The following is a 15,116-nucleotide window of genomic DNA, read 5'->3' on the forward strand; positions in this document are numbered from 1 at the left end:
GTGGCCCGTTTCTGGATGATATCTCGCGGCAGAAGAACGGTAAAGAAACCACAGAAAACATGCAACGGGCTTCCGTGGGTGTGAAGGACCTAGCATACAAGGAAACAACGACGTATCATATATGCCACGCAGGGGAAAGAATCGGTTGATCAATGGCGGTAGGTAAAAGCAATAAGATACAACATATGAGACCCGCAGTAAGACGGAAGTGGAACAAGATGAAAACTCAGGTAGATCAGGATCAATCATCACCAGCCGCAGCCGCTTTCCTTAACAGATCCTGCCAGTCCATGGCCAACTTCGCCAACGTCTTGCTCCGAGCTATTAACCAATCATTCTTCAGCACTGTTTTCGCAAACCAGAGGAGAGCGAGCATTCGGAGAACTCACCAAAAATCGCCAACACATCCCTCAACAAATCCCTCTTCTGCATCCCGCACATCACCGGATTCCACCCCTCTCCCTCTTTTCCTCCACTCGTACCTCCCATCCCAGGCCTCCAATAAACAGGCCCAAACAACTCCTTTATCAACTCCTCCGCCTTACCCCTAAATCCCTCATCAGAAATCTTCTTCGCATAGACCAACAAAAACTGCTTGAACTCCGCCGGACTTCCCTCCAGCACCTTCCCCGCATGCATCTTCGTCTCCAGATGCCCGAGCGTCAACGCCGTAGACCACCATTCCGGTCTTTGTACCCCCGCCGCACCGTCGCCATATCCGAATTCGCTCCCACCGCCGGTGCCGTTGGAGCCACTCGTTTTCATGGTTTCGGCGACGACGCTCTCCACGCCTGTGATAACGTTGGTGACAGTCTTGGATGTTTGGGCCGAAGCGGTGGTGCTGGTGCGTTGGCGACCGGACCAGGCGTCGGATCCTTGGGACCACCATGGCTCAGAAAGCTTGACGAATGTGAGGAGGGAGGAGTCGTAGGAGTATGCCGTTCCTGATGTGGTATGGATGATGGGGGCACCGTTAGGACGCGCAGAGAGGGAGGTCATGTGAGATGGAATGCCTGAGGTGGAGGCGTTGGGCGAGAGGGAGAGTATGGGGAGGACGGAGGTGGGTGCGAAATGGGCCGTGGATTTTTTGACGTTCCTGGGGAAGCGTAAGAGGGTGAAGACGTCAACATTAAGGGGTCTAGTCACATTGAGGGGTGAAGAAAGATAATTACCAAGAGTAAAGCGTCCCGTTCGATGTCACGGCTATTAGAGCGTTCTTCGCAGCAGCCAAGAAATTTGCCGGTGAATCCAGTGTTAGTGTGGGCATCATCCTATTATCATAAAGTTTTTGTCAGGAAATCATTGCTCGCACGAATATTAGGATCATAGAGAGCAACGTACCTGCGCCCCGTCAACGAGTAAACATTCAGACACCCATCCAACATTGCGACTGCCGCGAACGTATTGCTCGCAGCAAGGACGATGGAAGGTGACGGCAGGAAATCCAGCCATTGTGTCTGTTTACCACTCACATACGCAACCTCACAGACCGCTAAATCGTCATCCACGTCAGCCATATAGAAAATAATAAAAGGGTAAAGAACGTACCTCCACTCTCCGCATTCTTGCCCTCAAACACGTCGTCACCCATCCCCTCTCCCTTCACGCTCAAATACGTGACCACAGGCAACACTTCAAACACCTTCTGCCCCACCACCGCGCCGGCGCCTACACCTCCAGCAGCAGCTCCAGTTCCTGGACCACCCAACCCACTAATCTTCCTCACAACGACCGCCTCCCTAACCCTATCCCCGCCCAACGTCCTCGCCTTACCAGGCCTCTCATCCCCAGTATACTCGGCTTTTCGTTTCCCTCCACTCACACTCCCGCCGGGAGCCGGATCATTGAGGCCCAAGGAGGAAATGGGTACGTCGAGATCCATACCCAAGCTAGCCAACGAATAATCCCCATAGTCTTCGTCCCGGGAATGTGATCGATAACTCTGCCCCTGTCCGTGATCCGACAATCTCCTCGAGAACTCCGGCGCGAAGGGTGAACTCTCCATCCCCGCTCCAATCCCCATCCCCATCCCAGGCCCGACCAACGCTCCTCCTTGGTTCGCATATTGACCCTGTCCATGAGAGCGTCCATAACCATGCGCGGAAGAGCCTGGCTTCGAACCCTCTATGGACGCAGAAGGGACAGCCGCGGCATTCGAAGATCCCGCTCCACCCAATGAGCCCATGAACGTCGGCTGTACGCGTTTGGTACCCTTCGGCTTCCGCTTCGCCACGAGTTTATTGATTCGCTCGCCTCCTCCATTAACATCTTCGAATCCATTCGCATGAGGCTGCGCCAAGGCAGGCGTCTCGCCCCTCGAGGGCGATGGCGGCGGTGTCATCCTCTCCCTATCGTCGCTCATCCTGATGCCCGGAGTCTGTGACCTTGCTGGAGTCTGAGATTGCACGGGCATGGGGGTGCTGGTGTGGGAGTATCCTGTGGGAAGAGGAGGAGCGGCGTAGTTGAAGCGGGAGAGGTATTGTTGTTGGACGGAGTGGGGCGCTAGGCCTTCGAGTTCATCGGGGTCGAAGGAGAAAGCGGCAAGGGTTCCGTCGGAGGAGACTGCGTAGAGTGCGAGACCGTCCCATGACCTGTGGACATAATAAGGAAACAAAGTCAGTGGATGGTGACGGAGGAAAGGATGGAAACTAGAGATGCACCAGGCGAGGTCCATAATCTGCCTCTCGAACACCTCCTTCGCCACGATCAGTGGCCTCGCGCTCTTTGTCTGCCACACCGATACCGACCGATCATCGGCCCCAAGGGCGACAACAGAACAGATATTGGAAGTGTGTACAGGTTGGGACGGGTCACGGAGGAAGATGTGTGGGTTATAAGACTAGACAACGAGTAAGCGAAACACTAATTAAGCGATAATGTAGTGGAGGAAGGAAACAGAAAACGCACGGCAACTTCAACAGTATTCTCATGTCCCACAAGACTGATCTCCGACGTCCAACTTCCACGAGTGATCACCGCCGCGATAAATACAAACCCTTGATTATTCGTCGCATTGCTCGCCGTGATATGTGCGCCGTCCGGAGACCAGCTATTCATCGCGTCACATCGCAACACGCAGTCAGCTCAATCGCCCACAGCAATTCACACATCACGGCGAAGTTGGCAGGACGAATAACGGAAAAACGCACCTCAACCTCCTGAAAAACGTACTCCCCGGCGAATCCTCAAACGGCTTCCTCACCTCCGCTTCGAGGCTCCAATCCTCCGTCCTCCAGATCTTAACGGTCTTATCGTCCGATTGTGTAGCGAGGAACTCGCCGACAGGGTCCCAGCAGACGCCTTTTACGAAGCCTTGGTGGAGGTCGAGTTTTTGGAGGCGTTCTGTGAGGACGAGGTGTTAGAGTCACTATATGGCTCGGAAAACGGATAGTAGGAGGGAAGGGGTTATGAGGATGTGTGGGGAGGAGGGGATAGTGTAGTGCTTCCTTGAGAAAAAAAAAACGTACCCAACGTATACCCACACCAGATCAACACTTTCGAATCCAACCCCACAGAGGCCAAATATCGATCATTCGGAGACCACGCCACGTCCGTCACATCTGTCCATACAAACAAAAATCAATTAAGTCGCTTTTAGTGTAAGTAGGTAAGAAAAGTTGGACGAGGTACTATGTAGGATGTAAACGTACCCGATTCGTGCCCGGGGAGCCGTTTGAGAGGTTTCCAGCCTTCGACGTTGACCTCGTCGGTTCCCCATACTTTGCCTTTTGCTGACCTAGGGGGTCAGAGAGGAAAGGAAAAGTACATTAGCCAAGAAAAGAAGACATGTCATTGTAAGGAGAGAGTCATAGCAAGTCATCGTATACAGGATTGGATTATGGTGTGTGACCGGAGTGTGGCGTAAGCGGGTGACATATTATGTTATGCATTTCACGGAAGAGACTCAAACTGGTAGAGCAGAAAATAGAGACGATGATGTTTTGTTAAATACCACCTCACTTCAGCCTCTGGACTGTCGGCGTTTAGACGGATATTGCCCCAAAAACACGCGGCGCCACACCTTACGCCACAAAGCGTAAAGTTTCACTCGCCGACAGTTTTACGATAGCTGCACCACCACGACGTCCCAATGCCCACGCAGTTAAAGTTATAACATCGAAAAGAACAACACTCACGGATCCAGATCCCAAATCATCACAATCTCATCGTCACTCCCACTCGCAAGCCACCTCCCCGAATGCGCCCATCTCACACACAAAACCGGGCCCGTATGCATCGTCAACGTGCACAGACTCTTCGGTGGTCTATTCGACAATTCCGAGGCAGAATTGAGGATGGGTTTCGTGGACCATATTCGGACTTTGGCGTCAAGGCCTCCGGTGGCGATGCGTGAGCCGTCTGGATGGACGTGGACAGAGAAGATGGAGAGACGTTTGGGGGCTTGGTCGCCTTTAGAGGAAGGGTCTGGTTGGAGTTCGTGGATTTGGCAAAAGGTTGAAAGTCGGGTGTGAGGGGTAAGTGTCGAGTGTGATGAAGCAAAAAGTTGGTGAGAATAGGGTGAGCTTAGGGAGGGTTAGAACAGCAGGTTGTAGTACGTACCTTTGTGAGATACCCAAGCTGGTTTCGTGAACTTCATGATGAGCTTATGCTACTGTCTGAGGACTGATCTAACGACAGCCAAGTGCTCAGAATCGACGTGAAGTTCCTAAATGAGCAAGGGTACTGGCTGTGGTTGGCGCCAAGATACAGGAGCACGGAATTGAAGATATGGGCAGTTATAGAGCTTGTCAAAAAGATTCCCGAGCAGCCAAGTTAATTTCAGTATATTTGTTGAGGTTTTGAAGCAAGATTATTCTTCGAAAATCCAAGAAGACCTTTCTGGAGATGTTGGTCGCCACACAAGAAGACAGCAAACAAGTTGCGTTCACTTTCTCGTGCGAACCCTGCGCGGCCCGGCATTCCGCCATCATGGTTCTGCTGAGCGTCATCGCTGCTGCCTTGTCACCTTTGCATTCTCAACCATGATCGCCAATAATAGCATTGTCCTTATGTCTAACCTTGTCCAACTGCAGCTCCAATGTTACCGTATGTATAGCTTCAGAACATAATAAGGCGCGAACATAGCCGATACTCAGAAGTTCCACGGCCGCGATCTGACGCTGACGACCACCGGCTAACGATGAGGTCAGGAGAGAATCAGGATCCTCATGAGCCGGGGTACATAAGGCCTCCTTACGGCGCGGCCCCCTCCCTCCTCTCATCCACCACCTCCGATAGCTTTCTAAGGACATTTTCTCTCTGCTTGCTCAGCTTCTTTCCTCACGCACGCGTCGAACCATTTTCCACGAATCCACACTTGCAGGTGAATTTGTCTTCGGTCTCGGGCAAGCTACTGTCTCTGGCCGTATATAACTGGACTCCTGGACGTCTCCTTGTGCTCTTGAATCCTATCTTGCCATACACTCCTACACTCTGTTACGATGGTCGAAACTATAATTCGTGAAGTGCGTCATTTCCTTAATTCACCGTTGAACGCACTGTCGCTCACTGCGCCGCTCAAACACGTCCCCGACCGCCGAATAGGTTTGTCCCAATGTTTGGACCTTTTCTCGGTATGTTCAAGTTTACGTTTTTTTTCTGTTCGAATCGCTCACACTCCACGCACACTTCGACCACACCCCACTTCCTCGCATCAACCTCCCTTCCCCATTCACACATCCCACACATCCCGCCCGCCCGCAGCCCATTCTCCCGCTTCGGCATAATGCCCATAGGTGGTCGCTCCACCGCCGTCAAACTGTCCAACGGTGACGTCTGGGTCATGGCCTCTACTCCGTTGGATGAACCCACCAAAGAGACCCTCGCGAGGATGGGTACCGTGAAATATATTATTGGTGCAGATTCGGTGCATCATCTTTATTTGGGTGCGTTCACGCTCTGACTGGAGTTGAAAGAGTCAGCACAGGGAGAGCGAAAGGAGCAGTAACTGACACTGATTTTTGTGGTTTTGTGATAATGCAGGCGAGTTCCAGAAAGCATATCCGGACGCAAAGCTAATCGCTGTAGAAGAAGCCGTCAACAAGAAGAAAGAGGAGAAGTTGAATTGGGCAGGCTGTACGTACTTCTCTTGAGGGAAAGGTAAGAGGTACAGACTTGCTGATATTTTCGTTTGGTGTGAATAGGGTGGGCAGATAATGACAGGGAGAAAACATTTGGGTTTGAGGATGAGGTCGGTTCGCTTCAGTATCCAGTCCATCACAACTCCAGGCTCACACTTCACATCTTTGCTTGCTCGTATCGTAGATCAAATCATGGTTCGCATTTCTCTCAATCGTACTACGCTTACCGGCGGATATTGACCCACGTTGCATCTCGCGAGGTAGTTATTTCTCCGGCTTCAAGAACAAAGACATGGCTTTCCTGCATCAACCATCCAAGACGCTTATACAGGCCGATCTCATGTTTAACATGCCGGCTACCGAACAGGTACGTGCTCTTTCCCCCCTCACCGTCGAAACTTCTCACTCCCTTGTCTGACTGTGTGCTCGTCCTCGTAGTACTCCAAATCCTGGTTCTCCGGCCGCCTACCTTTCGGCCTTGGGGACTTGACGCCCTTCTCGGGTGGCCATCGCTCGCTTTCTAAAAGGATGGGTGTGGATGTCGAGTGCGTATCATTTTTACACTCTTCACCCTTCACTTATCGCCCTAAGCCTTGCTGACGAAAATGAATGGTGGCGTAGAGCGATGAAGCGCGATTGTAAGACGGTCGCGGCGTGGGACTTTGAGAGGATGATTCCCTGCCATGGTGTACGTTCCCTCCTCATTGCCCACTCATTCTCTATTTCTCGTTCTTAATTCCAACAATCTCTCACTTGCTGATCGACCCGCTCTTTACATTCCAGGACGTGCTCGAAAAGGACGGAAACAAGGCCTTCCGGAGCTGTTTCGCTGATTTCTTGGAGTAGTCCCCATACACTGTTCGTGAGCTGTAACTTGCATGTACGTGCCTTGACGTCTATTGTCTATTGTGTGTTCCCTGCGATTCTCCGTATACTAGAGCTTGATCACATTTTTTGCATTGTAATTTCCTTTCTATTATTTCTCTGTATTGCTGTACATGGATATCTCGTGAGTACTGCTGTGTGCAGCGGCATTCTGAGTGATGTATTACGACTCTCGGTATTGAACGACCGCTCCAGATGCGAATACAAGTCGGACAGACGACCCTCAATACTGTGGTAGACAATAATGCACAATGTCGTGGCAGGAAACCGAATGTTATCGGAGCGTCCAAGATGTTTGTGAAGCTCGACCTTGAAGATAGTCTGATCTCACCAAACACATCATGGCTTATTCGGTCGACCCCGCTTTGCAATACCGTCTCACAATTCGAGATCAACGACCGTTCTGCCCTTGCCCCGTCGTCTTAAATATATGCAGGATACTTGACCGTCGAATACTCATGCCTTCAACACCCACAACGCTTTTCTTCGGCTGCAGGCCTCCTCGATCCCCATATTCTCCAGACTCAACACCCCGTGAGACCGCATGCCTAGCTCTCCGGAAATGGCGATGTTCTTCGTGACGGTGCGCGAGGATGCTTCAGTGTAATGATTCTTACATGTTATTTCGAAAGTGGGAAGACGAAGAGAAAGGGGTTCGTCGAGGCAACAGATGCGTTGAAGTCTGGGATGGAGTAGGAGCGCGATCCGTTAGCTACCCTTAACGAAGGGTCGCGCGGGAAGGGCTGAGCGACGAAGTCGGCGGAAATGGGCACTGCCACAGGCGACACAAAGTTGCCTTAACGGCGGAGGGGTATGAATTGAGCGCAGACGAAGTGGAGGCTGAGCGCCTTGGTGAGATTTTTCTGGCTGAGGATTTGACCCGCTGACGAGTAGAGGCGAAGGTCCCAGAGCCAGTCAGAGTGAGCAACTCTTATGGTCCGAGGTTACCTCACCGATGAATGAGGATATCACGACCGTAAGCACGATAAGTAATCCGGACAGAGTGAATGCAAGATGAGGGGGTGTTTCATGCAGACTAGGCTGTTGCAGTGGCGGAGGAGGCTCGGAGCGCCACGAAGTCTTCGACATATCAGCACCTTGTGCTATCTTGGAGCGCTGTGCCCACCGCCACCCCCGGATTGAAATCGCGAGGTAGCCAACCGGACGGGAGAGATCTAAGACGAATGAACGCAATACCAGGAAGAAAGGCGATCTTCCGCTGGCTCAGAAGGTTTCGTGGTAGACGATGTCCATCGGCGAAGACATGCTGACGGGCGTGGTGCAGTCAGATATCGGGTGTGCGCATGGTGTGTTTTGTGTCGCATATCACATAGCTGCTAAGAGGATACATGGACTCAAAGTAAAGGTAGGGAGAAGAAGACCGACTGAAAGCAAGGGAACGATGAGAGCGTTTACTGAACGAGACGAGAAGGGGGGTCAATGGACCACACAAGGATAAGTATGAGTTGAAAGCACTCACGAAAGTAAGAGCAGCACCCTTCGTCTTCTTCTCTCCACCGAGCTCGAAGCTAAATGACGTGGAATGTGTGAGTTGATGGACCACGGTGAGAGAGGGTTTACGCACTGCTTGCAGCGCTTGAGCGACATCTGCATCTTATACTTGCAGTCGACGCACTCCAGCCGCAACACAACTTTCTTAGTAGTCTTAGCCTATTCGCCACACAAGCACTGGGCATAAGTAACGGTTTAACGAGTGAAGCAACGCAGCGATCACGTACCTTCTTGTGGAAGACAGGCTTAGTCTGACCACCGTAACCTGACTGCTTACGGTCGTAACGGCGCTTCCCTTGCGCGGCGAGCGAATCCTTGCCCTTCTTGTACTGCGTCACCTTGTGGGCACTATAGGATCAACGCGAGCAACACAACGCTTGTAAGTTCAATGGGAGAGTACGACTCAGAAACGACGTACGTGTGCTTCTTGCACTTCTTTCCAGCACAGTCTACATTCCACCAGCATCACATTTCATTAGATCCCTCTTGCAGCCATTCCCAAATCGAGGTCAAGACTTACATGTTCGGCGGGTCCTACGAGCAGCATTTCGTCAGTATTACGACCCTGCAGTAAACAAATCCCGACGTACTTGGGAATGTTGACCATTTTGATGAGGACGGGCTGGCTTGGGCGTCGGGTCGGTCGATGTCGAGTGGCGGCTTGGCTGGTTACGGCAATTTCCGGCAGGACGATGACTATACAGCTCCCTGAAATAAGGTTTCGGACTCTCCCGCAGCCCGTACTCGTGGGGCGACACTCATTGCAGTCCCACAAAGACCTAGGTTCCTTCACCACTGTAGTCTGTAACAAAGATTTACACCTTCCGTGACTTTCTAGTGCGAAATTCATGGTTTTCTGTTCTCTGCCGGAGCTACAAAGGGTCGCGCTTCACGAACATCATGAATGCACTATCTGCGGAGATCTTGCTGTCTGGCCCAACTTGGCTTGCTTTCGAATCCATACCGAACCGTTCTTTGATCCCGACCTCAGTGACTTTCTTCTCTGGCCGCCGTTACACTTTGTGTACAGCAGTTTTTGTCTTAGGCGATGTCAATACCTATGTCCAGCGTGAATTGTGTTTGTCATCCGATCCTGCCATTGTGAATGCTTTGGATTCACCTATCCCAGACGCTGACCTTGCCTGCTCCTCACAATACAAAGCTGAGATCCTCGACGCAATGGCTCTATAACCTTGCTTAGAGGGATTCCCTCGACGATTTCATCTCTCACTGTGACGACCCAGAAACGTCCAGAGCGCTTCCTTGAAGACATCTCCATTCGCAGTCGTAATATTATATATTCCGCATGGCACAGTATGCTTACTCTCGGAGAGGACGTTTTCTTAAACATATCGTTGTCACCAGAATGCCACATCAGTGTTATAGCTGACTTACCTCAAGAAAGGCTGGATTGTTCAAGCGGCACTCGACCACGAGATCTTATGGACGGCGTCTCTGGACACCAGCCTTTCGATACAGGGCGATCCATATCTGGGATTAGAGAATGTGGACGTCTTCGGATTGCTCAGTCACCGGCCACCATGGAAGTCATCTTCGAACGGCTCATTCTTAACACCGCGTCTGACGAGAGGCGGCTTAGTGTGGATTTTCAAGGAGGCTCTGTTAATTTCCTATCGTTCGTTGGAACTCTGCGTTTTGCTCATGAATTAGTCCAAGATATGCTTGACTTATTCGGCTCACCGTATTGCTTTCAGCGGCGCTGTACTTACTGTATAATCCCGAGTGTGGCTCATCTGCGACTGCCAGGCTTGACTTCGTTACTTATTCCTTGCTCGTTACTGGCCGTACCTTTCTTCAGTGACCACCCTGTAAGCTACCGATACCGTTCGCATATGTAATTCAATAATGCCTTGTCCAAAAGTCAGATTCTTACAATAACGGAGGTGGCCCGAAAGCGCTCATTCTTGATAGCACAAGATCGGTTGTTTGCGGATGTCTTACTTCCCACGGTGAATCCGAACGTATTGAACACCGCCATGCTCGACTTTCTTCACTCGAACCCCCATCTCATCTCTCAACAAACACACATATTTCGCTTTTAACCCCAAGGATTGCCCAGCATGCCCTCTACAAAGACCCAAACCTCACACACTCTTCCTAACGGGCTTTCTGTCGAGCTCAAAACGAAATACAAAAAACATTATGAGCAACCCCATACCTTCACACTCGAGCACACGGTTTTTCTCTCGTCGAACTCGACGGAATCCATATCATCTGCTACCAGCCTTATCATCAACAAGGATCGTCTCGCTCGTCAAGATGACTGGCATTCCGCCATGGACATACATAGCCAAGAGACCATGACTTTCTCCTCTGTCCTCTTCGACTCGCGGGCAAAGCTGCGTCCGGAATGGATCAGCTCAGAGGCTAAGAAGGGTACGGGTGTCTGGGGACATGAGCTGGACCGCGGATCACTACTCTTTGTTGAGAGTGTAGAGGTCAACAAGGAGTACAGAGCAAGGGGCATCGGCTCGTGGCTCTTACAGCAGGTCCTCACCTCTGAACACGTCGTAGCCTGTCAATTCGCATACGCGTGGCCTTCGCCACTATATCCCGCCGGTCTTTCCAAGACTGAACTCGTGGACATCGAGAGCGCTGTATTGAAGATGTTTTCGAACGCCGGCTTTAGGCGGGTCGGGCGGTCTAACTTTGTCTGTTACGCGATGGTGGACGCCACACACGCCTCACGTCACCTCCCCGCATCTGAAGACGCTAAACCACTTGACCTTCCTCTCGCCGAGCAGACGAGCAGCGGTGACGGAGAGCCTCCGGTCGTCAGAGATTGGCTCGCCTTCGACACTGCCGCGCAAATAAACGACCAGTACCCGCTCCATGCAGCGCTCCTCGCCGACAGCAGCGAAACTATTATCGACCTTATACGCACCCATCATGCGGCAGATCCCTCGTCGATTCGCACCAAGGGCCCGGACGGTTCGACGCTTCTTCATATGGCTGCTTCGAAAGGCCGTCCTGCCGTCGTAACGGAGTTATTGTCCCTTGGTGCTCGTAGCGACTTGCACGAGAAGGATAAGGAGGGAAGGACGCCTCTGGCATGCATCGACGACGAAATGATCAAGGGACGAGAGTTCTTCAAAATGGTTGGCGTGCCGTTTAAGGGCCACGAGATGAGCAAGTGCCGTTGCAAGGTGCTCATCATGGAAGCTATGGGCCAAGCACCTCCTTCGCTCGAGATGATGAAGTGGGGATGTACTTGCGGACAGTGTCATGGAGGCTGGCTGAGTCCGCGCATGAAATATCGTCTTGAAAGTGTGTTTTACATCTCCATTTCATTAGGTTCGCCTTACTAAACTTGCTGTCCCGTACTACTTCGTATTAGCCTGCGCTGAAGTAGCGTCAGACATTATACTTGACACAATGGACTTCTCCGGTACTCTGGTTCGCTACCAACCACTCAAAGATGTTGACATGGTCTATCTCATCGACTTCGTCCCCCACTCGGTTCGTGAACAACCCATCTACCAGTCCTTTATCCACGGATATTCGGCTTGTTACAAGGCCGTTTGCGCCGTCCTTCGGGGCGGTAATATTCCGACCGTCCAAACCGTCTCGCAGGAATTACTGTCTCCCGCCTACGATGCGCGTTACACGGCCCATTATTTCCAGAAGGGAGGTAGGATCGAGTTTGTCTTGAACGGTGTTGCATATCGCTCATGGGAAGAGGTCAGTGAAATACGCCCGTGTCTACTGGGATTGCAGTGTTTTACCTATATCAATTTTCAGGGACCCGCTGGAGACAACACGTTCGATGACACCTTCGGCGACAACCTGGAAGGGATGCCCATATGCGAGAACGACGACGCTTACAACATTGTCCGCACCAACATGGGTCTTGGACCCGAGTTCAACGGACCCGATTATGGCCGTTCGAGCTCCGGCTTTGATGAGGATGAGGACGAGGAAATGTATTCGGAAGATTCCTCCGACTAAAGAGCAGAATAATGGCCGAGACAAATTCTCGGGCGCTGTATACGAATCTCGAGTTAACTGTACTCTTTGGCTTTGTGATGTACTTATACGTGGGACTCCTCAGCCCTGATGTCATCTTATCGTTTCTGTGTTATCCATATGGTGGATTCCGAGTGCGGCTCATTTGTGCTCGACATTGACCTCGTTATTCATCCCTCCCTCGTTCAAGCTACTGTGCTGATTTACCCGGTTCATTGCACTTTGTACCCACATTATCGTTTGCGTAATTCCATAGCACCGTGTGCAACAGTCAGATTCTCATCGTGAAGGCACTCGACTTTTGGTGGCGTCAGTACGTGACGAATGTCGGTTGTTTGCGGATGTTTGACACCGGCGATTCTTCTTATGTATTGAAAGCCGCCGTGTTCGAAACTTCGATCTGCTTCACTGGACCTTCCATCTCGCCTCCCCTCAAAGGCACACATCTTGCTTTGCACTATCGAAAACTGTCCAGCATGGCCTTTACAAAAACTCGAACCTCGCACACTCTTCCTGACGGGCTTTCCGTAGAGCTCAAAACGAAATACAAAAAACATTATGAGCAGCCCCACACCTTCATACTCGAGCACACAGTTCTACTCTCGTCGAAGCCAACGAAATATATAGCATCTGCTGCCAGCCTTATCATCGACAAAGACAGTCTTGCTCGTCAAGGTAACTGGCACGGTGCCATGGACATCCACAGCCAGGAGACCGAGACCTTCTCATATGCTCTCTTTGACTCATCCGCCAAGTTGCGATTGGAATGGATCGACTCGGAAGCTAAGAAGGGTACGGGTATTTGGGGCCACGAGTTGGATGAAGGTGCCATTATTTTTATCGAGACTATCGAGGTTCACAAGGAATACCGGAAGAGGGGACTCTGCTCATGGCTCATACAGCAAGTTCTCAGTTCCGAACACGTCACAGCCTGTCAATTCGCATACGCATGGCCTACACCACTCTACCCATCCCGTCTCTCCAAGACCGATCTCGCGGACATTGAGGGCGCAGTACTGAAGGTGTTTGCAAACGCGGGCTTTAGGCGGGTGGGAAGGTCTAATTTTGTCTGCTACGCGATCGCAGATGCCAATCATCCCTCCCGTCACCTTTCCGCATCTCAAGATGCCAAACCAATTGACCTTCCTCTCGCCGAGCAAGTGAAGAATGACGACGGAGAACCACCAGTTGTCAGGGATATTCGTGCCTTCGACACTGTGGCGCAAATCGAGGCCCAGTACCCACTCCATGCAGCGCTTCTCGTCGACAGCAGTGAGGTGATCATCCGCCTTATACGTGCTCATCACACAGCAGATCCATCCTCTATCTTCGTCAGAGGCCCAGATGGCGCCACGCTCCTTCACATGGCCACCTCGGCGGGTCGCCCTGCCGTCGTATCGCTGCTACTGTCCCTTGGTGCTCGTGACGATGTGCACAAGAAGGATGGAGAAGGAAGAACGCCTTTGGAACGCATCGACGACGCAATGACGAAGGCACGAGAGTTCGCCAAGTTCAATCATAGACCATTCAAAGGCCACGAGACTTATAAGTGCCGTTGTAAGGCACTCATCATGGAGGCTATGGGTCTACCACCTCCTTCGCTCGAGATGATAAAGTGGGGATGTACTTGCGGACAGTGCCAAGGAGGCTGGCTGAGTCCGCGCATGAAGTTTCGTCTCGAAAGTGAGTGAGGGTTTTCATTTCCGCTTTCCTAGGTTTACTTTACTCAAGTATTTCTATTCTGCACCGCATTAGCCTGCGCTGAAGTATCGTCAGACAAGATACTCGACTCAGTGGATCTTTCTGGTTCTCTGGTTCACCCCAAACCTCTCGAAAGTGTTGACACGGTTTATCTTATCGACGTCATTCCTCGCTCCGTTCGCGCTCAACCTATCTACCCGTCCTTCATTAAAGGATATTCGGCCTGTTACAGTGCCGTTTCTGCCGTCCTTCGTGGCGGTAGCATTCCGACAGTTCAAACCGTCTCGCAGGAGTTAACATCTCTCGACTACGATACGCGTTACACGAATCATTATTTGCAGAAGGGAGGAAAAATCGAGTTTGTCTTGAATGGCGTTGCATATCGCTCATGGGAGGAGGTCAGTGAAATACGCCAGCATCTACTGCAGTGTCTTATCTCAATTACTTTTCAGGGACACGCGGGAGACGATACCTTCGACGACGACATGGAGGGCATGCCCACATGCGAGAACGACGACGCTTACGATATTGTTCGCATCAACATGGGCCTTGGACCCGAGTTCAACGGACCTACCCATGACCCTGACTCTGATAAAGAAGTGGCTCGAAACGAGGAAATAGATTCGGAAGACTCTGTCGACTAATGAACAGGAGAATAGCTGAAGGACATGTTCGAGCGCTGTGTATGGACTTCTAGGAGTCGAGTTACTTGACATCGTGGCGTATTTGTGGGATCGGTTCTGATTTCGTCGTCTCGCTTTGTCTGTGTCATATGAGTTCCCTATGTGTTGGTTTTTCTACTCGATGACGCTCCCTCTCATCACCTATTCGGCTTGTTGCATACTTGCAACCAAAAACGCAATTGTTGCACTGGCATCCAAGTGCATGGGCACTTTGTAAGTATGTAATTGATCCGAAACATGCTCATCCATTTATCGACTTGTCTATCAT

General features: G+C 51.3%; 5 protein-coding genes across 5 annotated transcripts; 3 read left to right on the forward strand and 2 right to left on the reverse strand.

The window, feature by feature from the left end:
- Positions 1 to 339: 339 nt before the first annotated feature.
- STEHIDRAFT_65717 (WD40 repeat-like protein) lies at positions 340 to 4,597 on the reverse strand (the record flags this gene model as incomplete). Its single annotated transcript, XM_007308689.1, has 12 exons — positions 340 to 1,096; positions 1,173 to 1,271; positions 1,342 to 1,492; positions 1,549 to 2,348; positions 2,385 to 2,591; positions 2,661 to 2,839; positions 2,908 to 3,049; positions 3,150 to 3,342; positions 3,468 to 3,560; positions 3,651 to 3,736; positions 4,137 to 4,425; positions 4,561 to 4,597. 12 exons carry the CDS (start codon positions 4,595 to 4,597, stop codon positions 340 to 342), a joined length of 3,033 nt encoding a protein of 1,010 aa, XP_007308751.1.
- A 511-nt stretch (positions 4,598 to 5,108) lies between these two features.
- STEHIDRAFT_103526 (uncharacterized protein) lies at positions 5,109 to 7,173 on the forward strand. Its single transcript, XM_007308915.1, has 10 exons — positions 5,109 to 5,465; positions 5,545 to 5,573; positions 5,704 to 5,885; positions 5,983 to 6,075; positions 6,144 to 6,190; positions 6,265 to 6,275; positions 6,345 to 6,447; positions 6,519 to 6,625; positions 6,702 to 6,768; positions 6,864 to 7,173. The coding sequence occupies exons 1-10, from the start codon at positions 5,442 to 5,444 to the stop codon at positions 6,924 to 6,926; spliced, it is 726 nt and encodes a 241-aa protein (XP_007308977.1). The 5' UTR covers positions 5,109 to 5,441; the 3' UTR covers positions 6,927 to 7,173.
- A 1,085-nt stretch (positions 7,174 to 8,258) lies between these two features.
- On the reverse strand, positions 8,259 to 9,137 carry STEHIDRAFT_85428 (60S ribosomal protein L44). Its single transcript, XM_007308916.1, has 7 exons — positions 9,068 to 9,137; positions 8,998 to 9,011; positions 8,896 to 8,926; positions 8,705 to 8,825; positions 8,551 to 8,636; positions 8,446 to 8,494; positions 8,259 to 8,380 (listed from the first exon to the last, which is right to left on the reverse strand). Exons 1-7 carry the CDS (start codon positions 9,082 to 9,084, stop codon positions 8,378 to 8,380), a joined length of 321 nt encoding a protein of 106 aa, XP_007308978.1. The 5' UTR covers positions 9,085 to 9,137; the 3' UTR covers positions 8,259 to 8,377.
- A 1,433-nt stretch (positions 9,138 to 10,570) lies between these two features.
- STEHIDRAFT_124852 (uncharacterized protein) lies at positions 10,571 to 12,657 on the forward strand. The gene is made up of 3 exons (XM_007308917.1): positions 10,571 to 11,765; positions 11,836 to 12,179; positions 12,240 to 12,657. Exons 1-3 carry the CDS (start codon positions 10,775 to 10,777, stop codon positions 12,444 to 12,446), a joined length of 1,542 nt encoding a protein of 513 aa, XP_007308979.1. The 5' UTR covers positions 10,571 to 10,774; the 3' UTR covers positions 12,447 to 12,657.
- A 283-nt stretch (positions 12,658 to 12,940) lies between these two features.
- STEHIDRAFT_171625 (uncharacterized protein) lies at positions 12,941 to 15,111 on the forward strand (the record flags this gene model as incomplete). The annotated part of the gene is made up of 3 exons (XM_007308918.1): positions 12,941 to 14,147; positions 14,220 to 14,563; positions 14,618 to 15,111. 3 exons carry the CDS (start codon positions 12,941 to 12,943, stop codon positions 14,807 to 14,809), a joined length of 1,743 nt encoding a protein of 580 aa, XP_007308980.1. The 3' UTR covers positions 14,810 to 15,111.
- Positions 15,112 to 15,116: the final 5 nt, after the last annotated feature.

Source organism: Stereum hirsutum (assembly GCF_000264905.1).
Source record: "Stereum hirsutum FP-91666 SS1 unplaced genomic scaffold STEHIscaffold_16, whole genome shotgun sequence".
Classification (NCBI taxonomy): domain Eukaryota; kingdom Fungi; phylum Basidiomycota; class Agaricomycetes; order Russulales; family Stereaceae; genus Stereum; species Stereum hirsutum.

Bases quoted from the DNA above. Each gene is read 5' to 3' on its own strand.
- STEHIDRAFT_103526 (XM_007308915.1), top strand. From the start codon at position 5,442: ATGGTCGAAACTATAATTCGTGAA. The intron at 5,886-5,982 runs GTGCGTTCACGC...GTGATAATGCAG, and splicing joins GGTGCATCATCTTTATTTGG to GCGAGTTCCAGAAAGCATAT. The intron at 6,626-6,701 runs GTGCGTATCATT...ATGGTGGCGTAG, and splicing joins AGGATGGGTGTGGATGTCGA to AGCGATGAAGCGCGATTGTA.
- STEHIDRAFT_85428 (XM_007308916.1), bottom strand. The intron at 8,826-8,895 runs GTACGTCGTTTC...TTGATCCTATAG, and splicing joins AAGAAGTGCAAGAAGCACAC to TGCCCACAAGGTGACGCAGT. The intron at 8,495-8,550 runs GTGCGTAAACCC...CACGTCATTTAG, and splicing joins TCGCTCAAGCGCTGCAAGCA to CTTCGAGCTCGGTGGAGAGA.
- STEHIDRAFT_124852 (XM_007308917.1), top strand. From the start codon at position 10,775: ATGGACATACATAGCCAAGAGACCATGACTTTCTCCTCTGTCCTCTTC. The intron at 11,766-11,835 runs GTGTGTTTTACA...ACTTCGTATTAG, and splicing joins CATGAAATATCGTCTTGAAA to CCTGCGCTGAAGTAGCGTCA. The intron at 12,180-12,239 runs GTCAGTGAAATA...ATCAATTTTCAG, and splicing joins CATATCGCTCATGGGAAGAG to GGACCCGCTGGAGACAACAC.